Source organism: Marmota flaviventris, chromosome 1 (assembly GCF_047511675.1).
Source record: "Marmota flaviventris isolate mMarFla1 chromosome 1, mMarFla1.hap1, whole genome shotgun sequence".
Lineage (NCBI taxonomy): Eukaryota > Metazoa > Chordata > Mammalia > Rodentia > Sciuridae > Marmota > Marmota flaviventris.
In genome coordinates this window covers 136,642,671-136,662,974 of record NC_092498.1, presented here as the reverse complement: position 1 = coordinate 136,662,974, position 20,304 = coordinate 136,642,671, and the positions used below count along the sequence as shown (strand labels likewise).

The 20,304-nt window shown below is 44.9% G+C and overlaps 1 protein-coding gene across 3 annotated transcripts in view; it reads left to right on the top strand.

The window, feature by feature from the left end:
- Positions 1-4,818: 4,818 nt before the first annotated feature.
- The window catches only part of Mlxip (MLX interacting protein), a 56,255-nt gene continuing 40,769 nt past the window's right edge, over positions 4,819-20,304 (top strand). For all 3 annotated transcript variants that reach the window (XM_027949169.2, XM_027949168.2, XM_071616504.1), the window contains exon 1: positions 4,819-5,324. In XM_027949169.2, the coding sequence (XP_027804970.1) occupies positions 4,912-5,324 (413 nt within the window). In that variant the 5' untranslated portion in view covers positions 4,819-4,911. The remainder of the gene's footprint in view (positions 5,325-20,304) is intronic.

Sequence of the window (20,304 nt, the reverse complement as noted above, 5' to 3'; positions counted from 1 at the left end):
TACTAAGGGAAAAAAAAGTAATGAATGACAGAGACATACAACAGGGAAAGACCTCAGATGCATTATGCTAAGTGAAAAAAGCCAGATTGAAGGCACTTATTAAATGATTGAATGATAATATTGATTGATTGAAATGGGGTTCATGTGGGTCCAGCTGTCTTTTTTTCTTTTTTTTGAGTACTCTCTCCCCAGTCTATTTTATGTTTTTATTTTGAGACAGGGTTTTGCTAAAATGTCTGGGGTGGCCTGGAACTTGCAATCCTCCTGCCTCAGCCTCTTAAGTCACTGGATTACAGGTGTGCACCACTACGCCCAATAAGGTGGAGGGATTTCAAGTTTGAGGCCATCCTGGGAAATTTAGTGAGACCAGTCTCAAATTAAAAAAAAAAAAAAGAGTTGGGGGATGTAGCTCAATGATAGAGTGCTTGTCTGGCATGTAAGACGCCCTGGGTTCCATTCCCAATACAAAAGACTCTGGAACTGTGTGCAAAAAAATAAAGAGCATTTTATGAATGATCCCTTTATATAACCATCAAAAACTTAGGGCCATATACTCTTGTTCCAGGCACTGTTTATAAAGTCCTTTACATACATATATTTTGACTCAGTCCTCCTGCCAACTCTATGAAGTAGATATTAATTACTCCAAATTGTGAGAGTTTTATCCCAGAATCCCTCAACTTCCACTGTCTTTTTACTGAGGGGCACATAGCTAACAATGAGGCTTAGCAGGAATTTCAAACTCAAACACCCATGGCAACCAGGCAGGTAATGTAAATAAGCCCAATAGACCAAGGCATTAGGGAGTGGGGGGGACTGGGGAAAACTTCTCAATACAGACTTTATTTGGAGGGGACAGTTGCTCCTGGGCTCCAGCAGCTACTAGGGGAAATAAGGGCCCAGGGTTGTCAGATAGTCTGATCGTTTGAGAATGTCCTAACAGTCTAGTTTATATGAAATGTCAATGATTTTTTAAATGTTAACAAATAGCTGGATTCAATGCCCCACAACAATGACTCAGAAGGAGGAGGCAGGAGGATTGAAAGTTCAAGATCAGACTCAGCAACTTAATGAGACCTTGATTCAAAATTAAAAAAAAATAAAAATAAAAGACAGGAAATGAAGTTTAGTGGTAACACACCCCAGGTTCAATCCCCAGTACTGAAAAAAAAATGTTAGCAAATAGTCAATAATTTTAAAAAAAAAAAACATGTAGATGTTAGTTAAACGTATATTCTCTCCTTCCTCCTTCTCCAAAATCACCCCCCAGGTGTAAGAGAGCAATAAGCAGAAGCAGAAAATCCATAGCTAGTGAAATCAGGCATTATCTGCAGCCCTTGTGAAAGTAGGAAGGAGAATGGAGGAATAGAAATGAACTTTGCAGGGGGCTGGGGCTAGAGTGCTTGTCTCCCATGCAGAAGGCCCTGGGTTCAATCCCCAATCCCCAGCAACACACACACACGAGCACACATACACACAAAAGAAAAAAAAGAAAAGAAATAAACTTTGCAAGCGGGGCGTGGTGGCACCCAACTGTAATCCCAGCAGTTCAGGATCACAAATTCAAAACCAGCAATTTAGCAAGACCCTAAGCAATTCAGTGAGGCCCTGTCTCTAAATAAAAAAAGGAAAAAATGAACTTTGCAAGGTGGAGGAAGATAAAACCAAAGACCTGCAAAAGCAGATCCCAAGGAGATGCTGGTCAGGCCTCTCCCAAGATCCCAGGGAGTCTCTAGAATTGGAGGCACCTTAGAGGGCAGAAAGAAAGGACTAGGGAGGTTGTATGGACTAAGGAGGTTAGAAGCCCATGTGGGACAGAGGGTCTGTCAGGTTCCCAGCCCCAGCGGGTCTAGTCCTGCTGACTGCCTCTGATGGTAGGGCTCCCTTCTGGAGAAACCAAATCAGGGAGGCTCCAGAATTGGGGGTGGTGGTGCTGAAAGTAGAGAGGAAGGGAGTGACCACAGACAGAGAGCAGGGTGACAGCAGCAGCAGTGGGCACAGCAACAGGAAGTTCATGGCCCCTTCCCCGGCCTTGCTCTAGGGATTCCACAGCCTTACCCATGCTCTCCCAGAGGACAACTGGAGGTCCTTTTCTAGATGGCTCGAACTCCCCTCCCGTCAGAAGACTTTCAGACACCCACATTTAGCCTTCTTTCAAAAGGCTGCTGGCCACACACTGACTCAGCCATTGATGGGCCTTACTTCTGCCATCACATTGATGATGCTGGGGTTATCATAATGGCTCCTTTCCATACTTCTTCTTCTTTTTTGTCAATAGACTTTATTTATTTGTGTGCGATGCTCTAAAGCTTCCAATATGAAGAGAGTTCATGTTGAGGGCAGAGGGAATGAGGGTATAAACAATGTAGGGAGCAAAAGAGACTTCAAATAGCTGGGCACAGTGGCTAGCACATGCCTATAATCTCAATAGTTTGGGAGGCTGAAGCAGGAGGATGGCAAGTTCAAGGCCAGTCTCAGTAATTTAGTGAGACCCTTAGCAGTTTGGTGAGACTATGTCTCAAAATAAAAAAATAAAAAGGGCTGAGGATGTACCTCAGGGGTAAAGTGCCCCTGAGTTCAATCCCCAGTACTATGAACTCAAAATAGTTGTGGGAATAAAAGTCAATATTGTATTCATGAAACAAGACAGGATGCTCTTAAGAAAGTTTAAAAAAAAAAAAAAAAGCATAATTTAAACTTTTAGTAAAATTTCCCTAAAAGTAGGTCAAAGAAAAAAATTTCAGAAAATATAGTGGGCCCTCTGTTTTTGTGGGTTCTACACTCAAGGATTCAACTAACCTTGGATTAGAAATATTTGGGGAAAAAAATCTGCATCTGAGCCAAGTGTAGTGGCACACAGTGAGACCCTGTCTCAAAATCTTGTCTCAAAATATAAATTCAAAAGTGCTGGGGTAGAGCCTCAGTTCAATCCCCAGTACTACAAAAAATAAAATCAAAGCAAGCAAGCAAGCAAGCAAGCAAGCTAAGGCAAACCAGAAGCTGTGGTTCATGTCTGTAATCCCAGCTGTTTGGGAGTAATGTCAAATTTGGGTAATGTCAAATTCTCAAGTTTCAGATCAGTCTTGGATAGCATAGCAAGAGCCTATCTCCAGGGCTGGGGATGTGGCTCAAGCTGTAGCGTGCCCGCCTGGCATGCATGAGGCCCGGGTTGGATCCTCAGCTCCTCAGCACCACATACAAACAAAGATGTTGTGTCCGCCGATAACTAAAAAATAAATATTAAAATTCTTTCTCTCACTCTCTCTTAAAAAAAAAAAAACCAAAAAAGGTAATATTATCATCTTGAAGAATTAAAGGGTCCCTTCATCTGTAACAATCTTTAAAACTCAAACCATACACAAAAATATAAAGAGGAAATCAAAGTGGAATTTAGTTATTATATTATCACTAATTATACTGACAACCCCCTCCTCTGAAAAAAAAGTTAAGCAAATGTGGGCAGGAAGTGAGGAAAGTGAAATACTGGAACAATAAAGGTATAGAACTCATCAGTGTACAATTTGGATCAAGGGCACACAATATGATGGGCATGTAGCTCAGTGAAAGTTTGTGTTTAACATACCAGAGGCCCTAGCTTCATCCCTAGCACCCCCTCTCCCCGCCAAAAAAAAAAAAGCACAAAATATTTTTCGTGGTTGAAATAATGGAAATATTGAAAATGATCTTAATGAATTATAATTTAATTATATTACTATTATCAGTTTGTGAAACTGGGAATTTAAAGGAGGGGAGCTATACCATTAAGATATGCCTCTGGCCCTTTTTATTTATTTTGGGGTCCCCCTAACTTGCAGAGGTTGGCCTTGAACTTGCGATTCTCCTCCTTAGCCTCCTGCGTAGCTGGTATTACAGGCCTGTGTGTGGAGCTAAGTCATAATCTGGGAGATATTCACTTCCTAGATCTTCTGGTAGACTTCTCCTTCCTTTGGCGCACCGATAACTCAAGGTAAATAGTTTCCCGCCCCCAGGTTAGGGAGCCGGAGAGGGAGAAGAGGAAAAGAAAAAAATAAGCCCCAGAGCAACTGAGGGTTATATTCCCAAGGTGAACCATTGTTACAGTTTGACAGAGAAGAAAGCTATGGCTCAGAGTTTCCCCTTTTTGGAATTACTTAGGGGCTGGTTCTGCGGTCAGTCTCGAAAACAACCCCACAGTGTTTTGAGCTGTACTGGAAGGAGCAGGGCTCCGGTCCAGCTCTGCCACTCAGAGCTGTGGCCCTGGGACGGCGCCTTGACCTGGACCTCTGCGGATGTCAGGTCTCGTGAGAAGGGCTCCCGTTTTTTTGTGCACATCTGGGAAATCCCTTCGGTACTCAGCGACAATAAAAACGAAGACTGTAGCCGCAGCAGCACAACAGCTCGGAATGGAGCTGTCTAGGACCCAGTTCCGGGCCCCGCAGGAGAAAGCCGGCGGGGGAGGAGGAGCCCCACCCCCACCCACCACGTGGAGCTCGGGTTTGGCCCGCAGCTAGGCGGCCGGGCGCTCTAGCCAGCACTGGGCTGCGCGGGGCGGGGCGGGGGCGGAACCCGAACAGCCAGTGGGCCAGGTTTCTGTTAGGCCGAGCCACCCTCAAGGGGCGCGGCCTGGCCCCGGCGTCCGGGGGCTCTCGGCCTGCCCCAAGGGGTGGGGGTAGAGAGGGGCGGGGCAGGAAGGCGTAGCCCTTTTTTTGTCCTCCTAGATAAGGAAAAGTTCCCTTGCGCCTTTAAGAGGCCGACGCGGGCATCTGATTGGTTGAGGCGCGGCAGTGACGTCACGCCGGGGTCGGCGCCCTACCCCTCCCTCCCCGCCGCGCGCTCGCGGACAGTCCGCGCGCGGGCAGGGCCGGCGCCCCTCAGCCTAGCAGTCCCTCGTCTCCCGGACCCCCGGGGGATGCCCGCGGTTGGGCTTCCCTCATGGCCGCCGACGTCTTCATGTGTTCTCCGCGCCGGCCCCGCAGCCGGGTCCGTTCGGTGCTGCTCAAGCCCCAGGTGCCTGAGGACGACGACGACTCGGACACGGATGAGCCGTCCCCTCCGCCTGCCTCCGGCGTGGCCACCTCGGCCCGGGCCCACGCGAGCGCTGCGCCACTGCCGCCCCGGGCCGGGCCGGGCCGCGAGGAGCCCTCGCGCCCCCAGCAGATCATCCACAGCGGCCACTTCATGGTGTCGTCGCCGCACCGCGAGCACCCGCCTAAGAAGGGCTACGATTTCGACACGGTCAACAAGCAGACGTGCCAGACCTACAGCTTCGGCAAGACCAGCTCCTGCCACCTGTCCATCGATGCCTCGCTGACCAAGCTCTTCGAGTGCATGACCCTGGCCTACAGGTGGGACCCGGCGACCTTCGCGGACCCGGCCGGGCCCCGTCTCTCACCGGGGCCTTCCTTAGACAAAACGAGCGTGGAGGGCTGGGACCCCGGGGGTCCCTTTGGCTCCACGCTTTCTCTTTGGGAGGGAGTCCCAACGTTGTGAGAGGCGCCGCGGTCCTGGCCGCTTCCCCTGTCATCAGTGCCTGGGTTCTTCCGGCTTCACATTCCCCATCCAGGCCCCCCCACTCCAGTGTCCCAGGAGCCCCCCATCTCGGACCAGAAACCGTTGTAGTAAGGCTGCACCTTGTGTTGCCCAGCTCTGTCGACCCCTTCCCCAAAACTCTTTGTGTTTCCAACAATACCTAGCGGTGATTAAGACCACCTGTCCAGGGTGTCTGGGGCGCTGGCTCCACTATTTAATGATTGTGTAACACCTTGGAGCCTGGTTCCTCCTTTATAAAGAGGAGATGACGGTCGTATCTGCCTCCAGGGGGCTATTGTGGGGATGGATTGGATAGATAAAGCGCTTATTACAGCCCTGTACAGCTCCATTAATGTTAGCTACTTTTGGTATTGTCTGTGCACCTGGAGTCTGGGCCTCCTCACAATCTATTTATTGGGTAGCCCTTGGGGAGGGCCCTGGGTGCTCCTAGGAAGACTTTTGGAGCTACAGCGGTTGGAGGTGCAGTCTGTTCTCCTGGCAAGTTGAAGGGTTTTCTGGGTGTCCCTGAAACATTAGATGAGGGAGATGTCAGTGTTTAGGGCACACATCCCAGATATCATCCTGACATGTGGATTTGGCTTTGAGCAGACATCTCTTTTTTCAAAGTCACAGAAAGAAATACCTGCCTCTCAAGGGTTAAGAAGTCTTTCCACTCTTCACTCCCTTCCTCAGGTTATATGTTAGGCATTTGCTTCAGGTGACTTTTCTCACTCAATCATAGAACTTCTTTGCCCTGGCTGCCTTGGCCTGAACAGCCCAGCCTTGCACAGAACCTCCTCCACCCCCGCCACCCCATGGGATCCCTACAGAATTGAATCTCTTGCATTAGTAAATGCAGTGGCCCTGGCTCACTTAGCTCTGCTTCACAGGCAGCACAGGCAAAGTTTCCTATGAGACTCCAGTAACACTGTAGAGAAGAGCAGAAATATTTCCCTCTCCTTTATTTATTTATTTGTTTATTTTTGAGAAGGTACCTTGCTGTGTAACCACGCTGGTCTCAAACTCTTGGGTTTAAGCAGTCTTTCTGCATGAAAGACTTTATTTTTTTCTTTTTCTTTCTTTCTTCCTTTTTTTTAAAGAGTAGTGATCCCTGAATAAATCCAAGTTAAAACATTATTTACCTGAATTTAAAATGCTATATACTTAGCTCTGGATGGCATTTTCTTCCTCTGGAATAAATGATTAGTCTACCTGTTCCTTTGTTATGTTGCTGAGACAGACCCCTCACCCCTGTTTCCTTTTATGAAGGTTTCCCTGATGGCTTGTTCCATATTTCTTTACCTATCCCCCTGACGTGGCACATTGGTCAGTCTCTGCTCTGATTCTCAGGTCTTGCCAGTTTGAGCTGGCACTGAGCCTAGAAGATGTTCTGTTTAAAAAAAAAAAAATGGCATTGATGTTGCAGTTCTGTTCACCCTTCAGTCTCAAATTTTGAGAACTTCCATTGGAATTAAAGCAACTAGATCACAGCATAATCTATGAGAAAGCTTTTTCAAACAAAACCAGAGGTGAAAGACAGGAATGTGTCTTATTAAGAAAATTTAATCCTCTACTTTAATATAAACTTCTGCATGTACAGTGAAAGAATGATGCTTGAGTCACAGGAGGCGCAGGCTAGAAAGCTTCAAGTCAGGTCAGCAAAAGGAAAATTAAGCTAGTCTCCCCTTTGCCCTTTGTTTAGATAACCTAAAGGCTTATTAAATAACACCAAAGAATTTCAGTAATGGCTCCCCCCCCCTTCATTTCTTTCAAAAATATTTTGGCAACTGGCCACTGCTCAGTTACCTTTTTTGATTGCAAAATGCACCACTAGTTTGGTGCTTACCTTGATTTTCAGAGCTTCTAGCCCCCCTAGCTCTCTTGCTTTTCTTGCTGTTCCTTATGCCTGAGTTCCTTCTACTGCCACCTAGGTCTGTCCACCACCAAAGGTCCCCTGCTGGGATCTGCTTACTAATTTTTCATGAAGATACTCTACGTCTCTGTGTGAGGCTCAATTTGGCTTTTCCTGAACTTAGTTGGCAGTGTGGAATTTTGGTAGAGATTGACAGAAAAGCTGGGGAAAAGGCAGTTTTTGACCTCAGCTCTTTTGCTATGATTACCAGATGACTTTCAGAGAAGTAAGGTTGAGGTGGGGGACAGGGAGGAAAGAGACTCAGCTTCAGAGCTGGTCTGACTTCCTGTTCAGTGGGGTCAGAGCCTTTACTGCTTTTCCTGGTTTCTTCTTTACTTCAGCTGAGAGGAATGTCAGCTGGAACTGCTCTTCTATGTGACTGTTTCTGTCTTGGGTCCTTCCTAACTTCAGTGTCCTGGCTGTCCCCTGGCCTCTTGGTTCTAGCTGCCTAACTCTCCCTGGTACACTCTGTGCCTTTTTTTTTTTTTTTTGGCTTCCTGTTAGCTGCTGCCTCCCAGCTGTTTCCAGCTGAGGTTCACAGTCTTTGGGGAGGAACCAAGTGCAGGGGAAGTTGTGGTTATTTTTCACCCAGTTCTGAGAAGTGGTCTAGGGATCACGAACATGGTCTGTTCCAAAACAAGAGAGGCTTTAACTCCTGAAGTCTGACCAGGGCTGACTTTGGTGGGGGAAATATGGTATTTGGGGGACAGAAGACAGTGTGAGCAAGCCCAGTGGCCTGCCTGGTGACTGTGCCAAGGGGATTCCATTTTCTTTGTAGCTGGCTTTAAAATCCATGGCCACCCACTCTGAGATGCTGAGTAGCCCTGTGGCAAAATGTCTTGATTTGGTCCTAAAATATGTGTTCAATTGTTAGGATATCTTAGAGGGGAAGAAATTGCCTCTACCCAAGGCAAAATTGGTAGGTGGTAGAGGACATGGAAGAGCTACAGGTGGCTTTACTTTCCTAAGCTTTCCTGTCTGCTGCTCTGGAATGGGGTGGCTAGAACTTTTCTGCAGGGTGGAAATGAGTATTAACTGAGATATGTCTGTGAATGTGCCTGGTATCTGGCAAATAATAGGCAAGAGGAGGTTTACCCATCTGACTATAGCAGGTGGAGCATGATGGAATTTCAATTCTGCATTCTCATTCAACTGACATTTTCTAGGATCCCAAGTTTCTCATCTATAATCAGAAAAAAAAAATGTATCCAACTCGTGTCTTTTAGGGTGGTTTTTAAATGTCCACCTAATAAATACTAAACAGAAGCATTCTTGATTTGGCTGAGTCCTTTCTAAGGCTCCACAGTGGAGCTATGCACTCTAGAACATAGTTCATGATTCTTGCCCTCTTAACATTTCAAGGAATGTCACACATGTACATCCCCCACACAGATTCTGAACACATCTAGTGTGTAGCTTTTTGTGGTCAGTTTTGGTTTCACTTTTCTACTTTTTAATTCCTTGTAGGGAACCTTGGTATGAAGTTTTCAGAAGGTAGAAGATACTCTTTTCATGTGTTTTAAGATAAAAATAGCTTTCTGGAAAACAGCTTTCTGCTTAAGTGGATATTGGAGGAGACATTTTGACTAAGAGCTGTAAGGTAACCTTGGTATGTAAGTTTTCAGGATGTGGTCCCCACACGTGTGCCCGGTATGGTAACCCTTTGTTCGTGGCTTAAGGAGGGAGGCTGTATCAGACTTGGGAATAACAAGGACTGAAGACAGAGCATTATGTCCTCTAAAATTTTAAGTTTCAAAGCAGCATCCTCTTTCTCTTGCTCCTCCCCCTCCTCCTCCTTTTTTGGCAGGGTACTGGAGGATGAATCCAGGACTTTGTGCATGCTGGGCAAGCATTCTACCACTGAGCTACATCCCTAGCCCTTTTAAAAATTTTTAAATTCTGAGACAGGGTCTTGCTAAGTTCCCCAGGCTGGCCTCAAACTTCCCATCCTCTTACCTCAGCCTTCTGAGTAGCTGGGTTCGCAGGTGTGTGCCATGCCCAGCTGAGTTTTACTCTGCTGCTTCCACAAAAAAGTTAAGGTATTCTTCTTCTCTTGTTCTGTCTTTAACCTTTAATTATTGGATAGTGTGCACTAGCTGCACATGGTGGCACGTGCCTGTAGTCCCAGCACTCTGGCGTCTGAGGCAGGAGTATGTATCCCTTGAGTGTAGAAGTTGAAGACCAGCCTGGGCAGCATAGCAAGGCCCTGCCTCTAAAAGGTGGTGGAAGTGTAGTTACACATCCCTGTAATCACAGCGCCTTGGGAAACTGAGGCAGGAAGATCACAAATTCAAGACCAGCCTGGGCAACTTAGCAAGACTCTGTCTTAACATTTAAAAAAAGGAAAAAAAAAGTTGGGGATGTAGGTTAGTGGTAGAACACTTGTCTGGCACGTACAAGACCCTGGGTACAATCCCAATACCACCACCATCAAAAAAAGGAAAAGGTGTGTGTATGTGTATATGTGTTTGCACATACAAGCACTGAGATGGGAGCTGTGGCTACAGAGATGAAAATGTCAATCTCTAAAGGAGTTTCATAGAAGGCTAGTTGTGGGACAGACACAGCAATGACAGCAGTTAGTAAGGGCTGTAACAATGTGAACCAGGTCTAATGCCTTGCTGAGGAAGTGTCTACACTGTACTGAGAGTATGTGCAATGCTATAACTAGTATCTATGTGGACAGTTTTGCTGACATCAGTCAGGTTCAATGCTTATCTCCCCTTCCCTGTATTAACTGTCAAAAGTCTTGGATTCTCTTTCCCAGTGGGAAGCCCCACTATTCTTCTTACCTATTTTCTGCCCTTCAGTAGTCCAGAACCAAATTTCTATTTTTATGTAGAGGTTGAGTAGTTAATTGCTAGCTCAATGGAAGGGCAAAGAATGGTTGATAAAATTGGGGAAAGAGAGTCTGAAAAAAGAAGTTAGAGGACTGGGGTTGTAGTTTAATAGTAGAGCACTTGCCTAGCATGTGTGAGGGTTTGATTTTCAGCACCGCATATAAATAAATAAAATAAAGGCCCATTGACAACTAAAAAAAATATTTTAAGGAAGAGAAGAAGTAAAAGGGTTTATTTGGTAGGGCAATATAAGAAAACTCATACTAACTAAACAGCTGCTATGTTGTAGATTCTTTCTATGATTGTTTTTTTTTTTTTGTTTGTTTGTTTTTTTAAATTGTTTTTGTTTTAAGACAAGGTTTTGCTAAGTTATCCAGGCAGACCTCAAACTTGCAATTCTGCCTCGGCCTCCTGAGTAGGGGGGATAACAGGTGTGAGCTGTGGCACCTGATTCAGAAGTTTCTTGGGGGAAACGTTAAGCACCCAATCATGGTATGAAAGTCTTTTAAGTTCTTTTCCCTCATTGGCAAACCCACCCCAGGGTTATATTGATTATGCTGAGTGTACTGGGCTCCAGGGGGCTGTAGCAATAGAAGGGCCCTGGTCAAAGAAAAGTCTATACAGTGGATTGTGTCCTTGTTTTTTCCCCTGCCTGTTATAATTCCCATAGGAGGATATTATGGAAAGTCAATAGACTTTTTTATTGTTGCTGGGGATCAGAACCAGGGCCTCAGTGCATGCTAGGCATGTGCTCCACCATGGAGATACAATCCCAGCCCCAATCTGATTTATTTTGTAGGGATATAGAAGCTAATGAAAAATTCAGAGCATGAGTGCCCCTTCTTCAGATTTCTTTTTCTTTCTTTTACTTTTCTTTTTTTGATTCTAGATATTGAATCCAGGGGTCCAACTATGTCCCTAGCCCTAGCCCTTTTTATTTTTTATCTTATGACAGGGTCTTGCTAACTTGCTTTAGGCCTTGATAAATTGAGGCTGGCCTTGAACTTGTGATCCTCCTGCTTCATCCTTCCAAGTTGCTGGGATTGTAGGCATGTGCCATGACACCCAGCCCCTTCCTGGAAATTGAATAAACTCTTGGGTATAAAATGTGCAGTCTAGAAGTCCTGTGTCTCCAGTGATTCTTTTCTGTCTTTTGTTGGAGATCCCTCATCTATGGTTAGAATTCCAGGTCCCAGGACTGGGTTTAGACAGGGCTCTTTGGGCTGTGTGCCTATAGGATAGGGGTTTATTGAAAGGATCAGGCTGGGCACAGTGGCACACGCCTGTAATCCCAGCAATTTGGGAGACTGAGGCAAGAGGATTGCAAGTTCAAAGCCAGCCTCCACAATTTAGCAAGACCCTTTCCCGCTCCCCCCCCCCAAAAAAAAGGGCTGGGGATGTAGCTTAGTGATAAAGCACCCCTGGGTTTAATGTGAGAACTACTGGAGGGCAGCGGAGACTGGTGCTGGTCCCTGGCAGCCTTAGTGGTCAGCAGGGGTGATGCCCCTCTTTACTGATGGACCACCATGCAGTCCTCGCCTCCTCGTAGGCACCACTTTCCTTGGTGATGTCATTCCTGCTGCCTGTTGGCACTCTCACCTGCTGCTGTTTCTTCTCTCTGCTCCTCTGCTTATGGGAGCCTCCATGTCTGCCACCTTAAGCTCCCTAGGGCCTGTGTTTTCACATGTGGACCTCACTCAGAGTTTCCTGTTATTACTAGTGCTCTTTGCCAGTTGTCTAATTAAATTAGCCCTGTAGACTCCAATTCAGACATTTGAGGGACGCTGACTGGCTCTTTCTCTGAGCAGAACCTCACAGGCCACAGCATATGTTTGGTTGTGGTCTTGGCTTAGCTGCCCCAAGCTCAAATGCTTATTCCCCCAACAAGTATTCATTGGGCCTCTTGTGTTCCAGGCACAGGTCAGCTGTTGGGGACACAGTAGTAGACAAGACAGATTTATCATCTCCCCTCATGGAACTTCCACTCTAGTGGGAGAGTCAGTCAGCAAATCAGATCTTGATATTCTGAATGTAGCCAAGACCATAAAACAAAATGAAGGATAGAAGTGATGGGTGCAGGGAGAGTGGGCAGATACTTTGGACTGCTTGGAAAAGACTTCTGAAGAGGTGACATTTTAGATTAAACCAAAACATGTGTGGCAAGTAGGAGGCAGGCATGGAAGGAAGCAGCCCAGGTTAGAAAGAAGGCCAGTATGATGAGGTTGAGGGCAGATGGGGTGTAGGAGATAAACCTGAGAAGGCAAGGGAACTTGTTGGTTGTGGTGGGGAGTTAGCACATTTCTCACTGTGCTGGGAATATTAATTTGTCTTCATCGAGCAGCTCATGGTGGCTCATCTGTAGATTAGTTCACAGGAAACTAGTAGAGTAGTCTCTAGGGTGCCAGAGAAGCGAGGATCCCAGTTGGAGGCCGTTACTCTCTGTTCTGGGACACTCCGTGTCAGGTGGAGTGTGAGAAGTGGATGGACTCAAGGTGGTCTTTGGATTTGCTGGTGAATTGGACCTGGGGGGGGGGCGAAGGAAAGCAAGGAGTCAGTGATGACTGGGCATTTTGGGGCCTGGCTTCTAGAGCCATGACTGAAATAGGGAACCTGCATTGTGTGGCTGGTATATTTGTGCTGAGAACACCTCAGTGCAGAAAATTTTGTTGCCCAAGGCTTTCCTGACAGCTGGGACTTGGGCTGTGTGACAAGGTATGACAAAGGATGAGAGGGGCTGTCAGTGTGGGAGGCCCAGGTCCATGCACCTGGGTTCCGTCTTCTGGCCATGCTGTACCATCTTGTCCTCTTCCCTTTGATGTGCCTCCTGAGCAGGACATTGGATGATTGGATGGGTGGTGGGGCTTTGGGGTTTGAAACTTGCCTTCTGAACAGAAGGGTTTTTATCCTGTGATCTGTACTACCGTAAATCCTGAATGTTTTTTTTTTTTTTAACTCAGATGGGTGTGGTTATGTATAGGAATATAGAAACAGGATTCCTTGTTGTTAGCCTTTGATTCTCAGACAGAGTATGCAGAATCCCATTTGGGTAATAGTGAAGACTTTACAGCTCATAAAAAAAGAGTAACTTAGTAAGATCCTGTCTCAAAAAATAAAGGATTGGGGATGTGGCTCCATGATAAAGTGCTTCTGGGCTCAAGCCCCATTGCCAAAATGAGAATAAAAACAAATAAATAAGTACAAAATTTAAAAGGCATGCATGAGGCCCTGGGCTCAATACCTTACACCAGAAAGAATGAAAGACTTGTGCATTTTATTCTATGCAGTTCCTACCAAAACCAAAAACCAGGGACAAATATTAAACTGTAGTTGGTGTTATGCATGCTAAGATGTTAGGGATGAAGTGATGATGTACTCTGTCTACGTTCTACTCTGAAATGCTTTAAATTAGTGTCTCACAAACTTTTTGGTCTTGGGACTGCTTTACTCTTTTTGTATATGTGGGCTATATCTTTTTCTTTTTCTTTTGGTATTGAGGATTGACTCCAGGATGTTTTACCACTGACCTGCATCTCCAGTCCTTTTTATTTTTAAATAATTACTGCAATTGCTGAAGCTGGTCTCAATCTTGCAGTCTTCCTGCCTCAGTCTCTTGAGCAGCTGAGAATGTAGGTCTGCACTACCATGCCTGGCAGGTTATATCTATATATAACCATATTAAAAACCAACTCTGAGAAAAATTTAAACTATTTATTAAGCACTTAAAAAATAAAGTCATTAGCCAGGCATGGTGACACATACCTGTAATCCCGATAGCTCCAAAGGCTGAGGCAGGTGGATTTGAGGCCAGCCTAAGTAATTTAGTGAAAATCCTAAGGAACTTTATAAAAAGGCCTGAAGATGTGGCTCAGTGGTAGGAACCCTGGGTTCAATCCTCAGTACCAAAAAAATCCCAAGCAAACTGCAACTACTTGTCTGGAAAGCTGTACCGCATACTCTGCAGTGAATGAGCATTAAAGACAAAGAACTTCTTAGTATTACTTTGAAAATAGTTTTGAGGGGGCTGGGGTTGTAGCTCTTTGGTAGAAAATTTGCCTAGCATGTGTGAGGCACTGGGTTTGATTCTCAGTACCACATATAAATAAGTAAAATAAAATGTCCATCAGCAACTAATAAAAATAAAAATAAAATAGTTTTGATATCGTGGGCTCCTAGAAGGGTCTTACGTACCCTTTGAGAACCACTGCTTAAATAAAATAATATGGATTGATGCAAGGACTGATGGATTGTGATGAAGGAAGTATGTCAGAATGTTAACATAGAGGCGCTGGGGATGTGGCTCAAGCGGTAATGTGCTCGCCTTGCATGCGCAGGGTGCTGGGTTCGATCCTCAGCACCACATAAAATAAAGATGTTGTGTCCACCGACAACTGAAAAATAAATATTAAAAATTTCTCTCTCTCTCTCTTTAAAAAAAAAAAAAAAAAGAATGTTGACACAGAATCCAGATGGTGGTTACATGAGTGTTCATTGGATAATTCTTTCAACTTTCCAGTATGTTTGAAAATGTTCATAACATGTTAGAGAAAATGAAAAAAGCATCATATTTTAACGAATGTCCATTGTGACTTGATCAAAGAAATATATACTTTAAAAATATTTAGCTGGGTGTGGTGGTGCAGGCCTGTAATCCCAGCGGCTCAGGAGACTGAGGCAGGAGGATTGAGAGTTCAAAGCTAGCCTCAGCAAAAGTGAGTTGCTAAGCAACTCAGTGAAACCCTGTCTCTAAATAAAACACAAAAAAAGGGCTGGGATGTGGCTCAGTGGTTGAGTACCCCTGATTTCAATCCCTGGTACCCCCCCCCCCTGCAAAAAAAAAAAAAAAGAATGAAAAAAAAAATCCAAGGTTGGGAACTGTAGCTCAGTGGTAGAGCACTTGGGTAGCATGCAGGAGGCCCTGGGATGGATCCCCAGCACCACAAAAACTAAAACAAAAGCAAAAAACAAAACAATTGAAAACAACTTGAAGTGAAACTCTGATACATGGCTACAACATGGATGAACCTTGAACATTATGGGGAGTGAAGGAAGCCAGACACAGAAGGACCACATATTGTGATCCCATTGATATGAACTGTCTAGAGTAGGAAAATCAACAGAAATGGAAAGTGGTTACTGGGGGCTTAAGAGAAGAGAGAATGGTTAGTCCCTGTTAATATTTTTGTTTTGTTACAATTTTGTGGTGTTGGGTATTGAACCCTAGGTCTTGTACATATAAGGCAAGCAGGCAAGCACTCTACCTCTGACCTACGTCCCCATCCCCTGGATCCCTAGATACTTTTTTTTCCTTTTCTTTTTTGGATACTGGGGATGCTTTACCACTGAGCTGCATCCCCATCCCTTTTTGTTTTTTATTTTGAGACAGGGCATCACTGAGTTCCTTAAGGCCTTGCTAAGTAGCAGAGGCTGGCCTTGAACTAGCAATCCTCCTGCCTCAGTCACCCAAGTTGCTGGGATTATAGGAATGTGCCACTGGACACAGTAAGGGTACATATTTTTGAGGAGATGTTGAAAATGTTGTAAAATTAGAGTGGCAATGGTGTGAATATACCAAAAGCTATTGAACATTTTTAAAGGTTGAAGTTTATGGTATGTAAATTATAAAGGGTGAAGTTTATGGTATGTAAATTATATCTTAACAGAGCTGTGGTTTGTTTGTTTGTTTGTTTAATATTGAAACAATTTAGACTTTCCACATTATTTTTAGGGAATGTGACTTGGAAAGTGCAGGATCAGATGGTCTTAAGAATCCTAACTATGTCCATGTATGGAACCATGATTCTGTATCTTTACTTCATACATGAAAGGGAGGAATCATCGGGGAAAGTGACCTTCTTTGAGACTTTCCCTATAGATCAAAAGTGGCTTGAGAATTGTTTTCTGCATGTGCACTAGAACTTGCCAAATTACCCTCTGTAAAGTTTTCCTGTTAAGACCTTTCTCCTCTTAACATTGCTTTATCTGGGTTAGGATTACACGTAAATCCCCATAAGGACCAGGAAATAAAATGGGCCATCTGTAAGTCCAAGAGGACCTTTTATATATTTTATTTTCCTATTTTTGATAAAGTCACAGTTATAGAGAAATACTTACTATGAAAACCATATGAGTTTTAAACTGTTTGGCTTGGCCTCAGCACTGGAAAGGCGCTAGAGAGTGACCTGTGGGGCAAGGCAGAGTTTGCTCCAGAGGACAGCCATCACCCACCTCCAGGTGATTCTTGGTATTTTGAGCCCAGTGTTAGAACATCTTCATATTTGAAAAGCTGGAAGTAATCTTGATTTGGGGGGATGAGGGGTTCTGGAGATTAAACTCAGGGCATGGCACACACTCTACCACTGAGCTAGAGTACTCCCAGCCCCGGAAATCTGGATTTTTATGTGAACTCTACTTTTAAATTTGATTTGGTACAATTTAAGGTTGGATCTAGTGTAAAGCGAGGCTGGCCTAAGAGATGGCGGTAGTGAAATGTGGAAAGTGGAAAACAAAAGAGAGATAAAGACAGTGTGCCATGAGCCAGCTCTGGTACAAGGACAGTTTTTTAGGTGTTGCCACTGCTATGTGTACCTTCAGCTTTGTTCACAGGACCATAATCATCCCCCCACCCCTGGTACTGGGGTTTGAACCCAGGGGTGCTCTAGCACTGAACTAATCCCCAGCCCTTTTTATTTTTAGACTGGGTTTCACTGTGTTGCCCAGACTGGCCTCAAAGTCAAGATCTTCCTATCTCAGCCTCCTAAGTAGCTGGGATTAGAGATGGGCCACTGTGCCCATCTGTACTGAAGTCCTCAGAGACAGTGGCTCTTTATTAGGAGGAGGGCCTGGGTTCTAAATGATCTTGTCCCAGAGATGGGGGGTTTACTCTGGCTTTGTGAAAATCTTGTACTCTAAGTTAATCTTAGCCTTACATTCTTTTTTAAACTATTACGCCTCAACCTTACCACCATACTTGACAAGAATGGGGCTGTTTTCATAGGGTGATTCTGAGATTGGGGAGGATGGCAAAAAGTTGGACTTGAAGCAGTTGATTTGGTTACAGTTCAAACAAAATTATAGCTTCTGGATTGAGTGGGCCTCTTGCCTCCTGTTTGAAGTTTGTAACCTACTCATTTTATTACTCTGTGTGTGTGTGTGTGTGTATGTGTGTGTGTGTTGGCTTAATAGTGGGTGTCATTAAGAGCTTCCTCTCACCTACACATACTCACTTGTATAGTCACCAAATTCTTCCTCTGTTTCTCTCTCTCTTTTTTTAAAGTATTTTTAAAATTGTAGATGGATACAAAATATTTGTTTATTTATCTATTTATCTATCTTTCTGTGGTGCTGAGGATCGAACTCAGTGCCTCACACGTGCTAGGCAAGCGCTCTACTGCTGAGCCACAACCCCAGCCCCTCTCTCTCTTTTTGATGTGATTTATAAAGTTGTTGGCAGATACCCTTATGGCTCATAAATGCATTACTTCTGCTTCTAAACCAGATTAAAATGGAGTTTGTATTTTTTGGAGATACAATGTTTCCTCTGCTGTTCACTGATAAATTGGTGAATCCTTCTAAGCTTAGATCCTTACTTTTTAGAGTTTGACTGTGCTTTCCAAGCTTCCTTCCAGATTTTATTTGTCATTATTTCTCTATGTTCACAGTATTTTTAACATTAAAATAAAATGAATCTTTTCCTTTTAAACTGCATTTTTATTATAGAAAATGCAATAAAGCTAAAAGAAAAAGAAAAATCACAATACCCAGAGATAACTTGTCAATTTCCTAGTGTTTATCCTTCCAAACCTTGTTTTAAAATTTTTTTTGGCATGGTGAGTATATTTTGTTTTCCATTTAAGAGATTGTGAACATCTTTCAAAGTTCCAAAATATTCATCTGCATTGTTTTTAGTTGCTGAATAGTATCTCATTGTGTGGATGATTTACTTAATCCCTCTGTTGACCCTTGAGCATTATTTCCATGGTATTTTTGTAGCCTCAGGTTTCTGGGCCCCAATTCTGTTTGCATACCTCAAGTTGGCTCCTTTGTCCAAAGGGTCCCTCTGCCTCCTCCTCCTTTCTGACAGAATCATTTACCCTGAGAACATTTTAGGACTCTTGGAAAAGAGGCAGTACCTCATACTGCCATACCAGGTACCTTCCACACCATTACACTAGCCCACCCTCATCAGGCAGGTAGGTGTGTATGGGGATGGTGGTGAGGGGCTAGACAGCTGAATGGTGGCCTTCTTCTGGCACCCTGGGCTGCTTATTTGAAAGCTGTCTGTGTTTTCATGTGTGTCCCTGCAGAGGAGCAGGGGGCAGAGGATATTTGGTAGCCAGTAGGAGTCTTCGTGTGTTTTGCAGCTGTCAGACCCCTGAGGCAGTGATCACAGTGGTGTTGGCAGTGAATGCCTGTCCCTTGGCCTTTTGTTGTTACTGAAGTAAGGAGGGTAAGGGCTTCTAAAGGGCTTGATTCCAGACGAATGCTCAGCACCGATGCTCAGGTGGTAAGCTCTCGAAATGGTGAGTGCTGTGGATGTGTGTTCCTGCGATTTAGGCCTAGGCTGTGGGAGGGCCATGGGAGGAAAGGCTAACTCACTCTGAAACGTCGTCGGTTAAATATTTTCTGTCAGGTGGTGTTCTGAGATGCAGACTGATCTCTGCTTTTGGCAGCCTTCCTCACTTGAGGGGCTGTCTCATCTCCTGCAGTGTCAGCTGATTGCGGGGTGAGGGGCTGGTGATTGAAGATACAAGGAATTTGATTATGTTTTGACTGCCCTGTTTAGAAGTGGGGTCCCAGCACAGAGGCCTGGAAGCCTGGGTATCTGTGTCAATCTTTTTTTTTTTTTTTAATATCTTTATTTTACTTATTTCTTTTTATGTGGTGCTGAGGATCGAACCCAGGGCCTTGCCCAGGCCCTTGCCCAGGGCCTTGCACATGCTAAGAGAGCGCTCTACCACTGAGCCACAAACCCAGCCCTGTGTCAACCTTTTGCATTCTTGCTCAGACCCCTTACTGAGGAACCAGTGGGTCAGGCTCCTAGCTCCCTGTTCTTTCAGGGTAGTCACCTGTCCATTGGACCAACTGTTTCCATTTTTTTTTTTTTTTTGCATGGTGAGTATATTTTGGTGGTGTTCTTCTTGTTTTGGTTTTTGTTTTTTATGGTTTGCTGGGGCCCAAACCCAGGTCTTCACACTTAATAACCACATGCTGTGCTGCTGAGCTATATCCCCATGCTTCCTGTTAGTTTTAGAATTCATGTTGTTTTCCTACTGCGAAACCTTGGCAGAGGCGGTGCCCATAGGAGAGCCTGCTTTCACAGCAGCAAAGAGCCTGGTTATCAGCTCAGCTCTGGCTTGTCCTTGGCATTATCCTTGTACAGTAGTTGAGAGCCAGCAAGCAGGTAGAGCTTACCTGTGCTCTGCTAGGCTCCCTCCATATCCTTCTCAGTAGCTTACCAGAGTGTAGGTTACAGTGGAGCTGGCTGGTGTAGCCTGTGTGTAGCTAGCTGCTTTTCACCTGATAAGTTTGTTTGCTTATCTTTGTTATTGTGCCTGCTGCTGGCTCCTTGGAGCTCTGGGTGTGTTTGTGGAGTCCAGGAGATTGCCCCAATTGGAAAGTAAGGATGAAGTGAGGAGGGCAGGGTGTAGTGTGAGAAATACTGTAACTTGTTCTTTCCCGAGCCTCCAGTTCTTCTGCAGAGGGAATGTACTGTTTCCTGTCCTAGAGGACCCTGGGGTAGCTGCTTTGAGGGTCTTACAGAGATAGTGGGTAGCCATCCCAACTTACATCAAGATCTTGATACTTCCCTCCCAAGTGACTGGAACTCGACACTGCAGCACTGTAGAAAACTTGATGTTTCAGCCCTTTGTTCTTTGTTGGCTGGGATCACTGGAAATTCATCAGTAAGATTTAGACATGTCCTGGGAGCCCTGGCTCCTGGGTAGGTATCCCTGCTGCACAGTAGGCAGCTCCAGTGATGTGTTGTCTCTGAAGGGCAGCTGGTGACCTTCTCTTGCATCACATACATTGGCTGATGTTGATTAA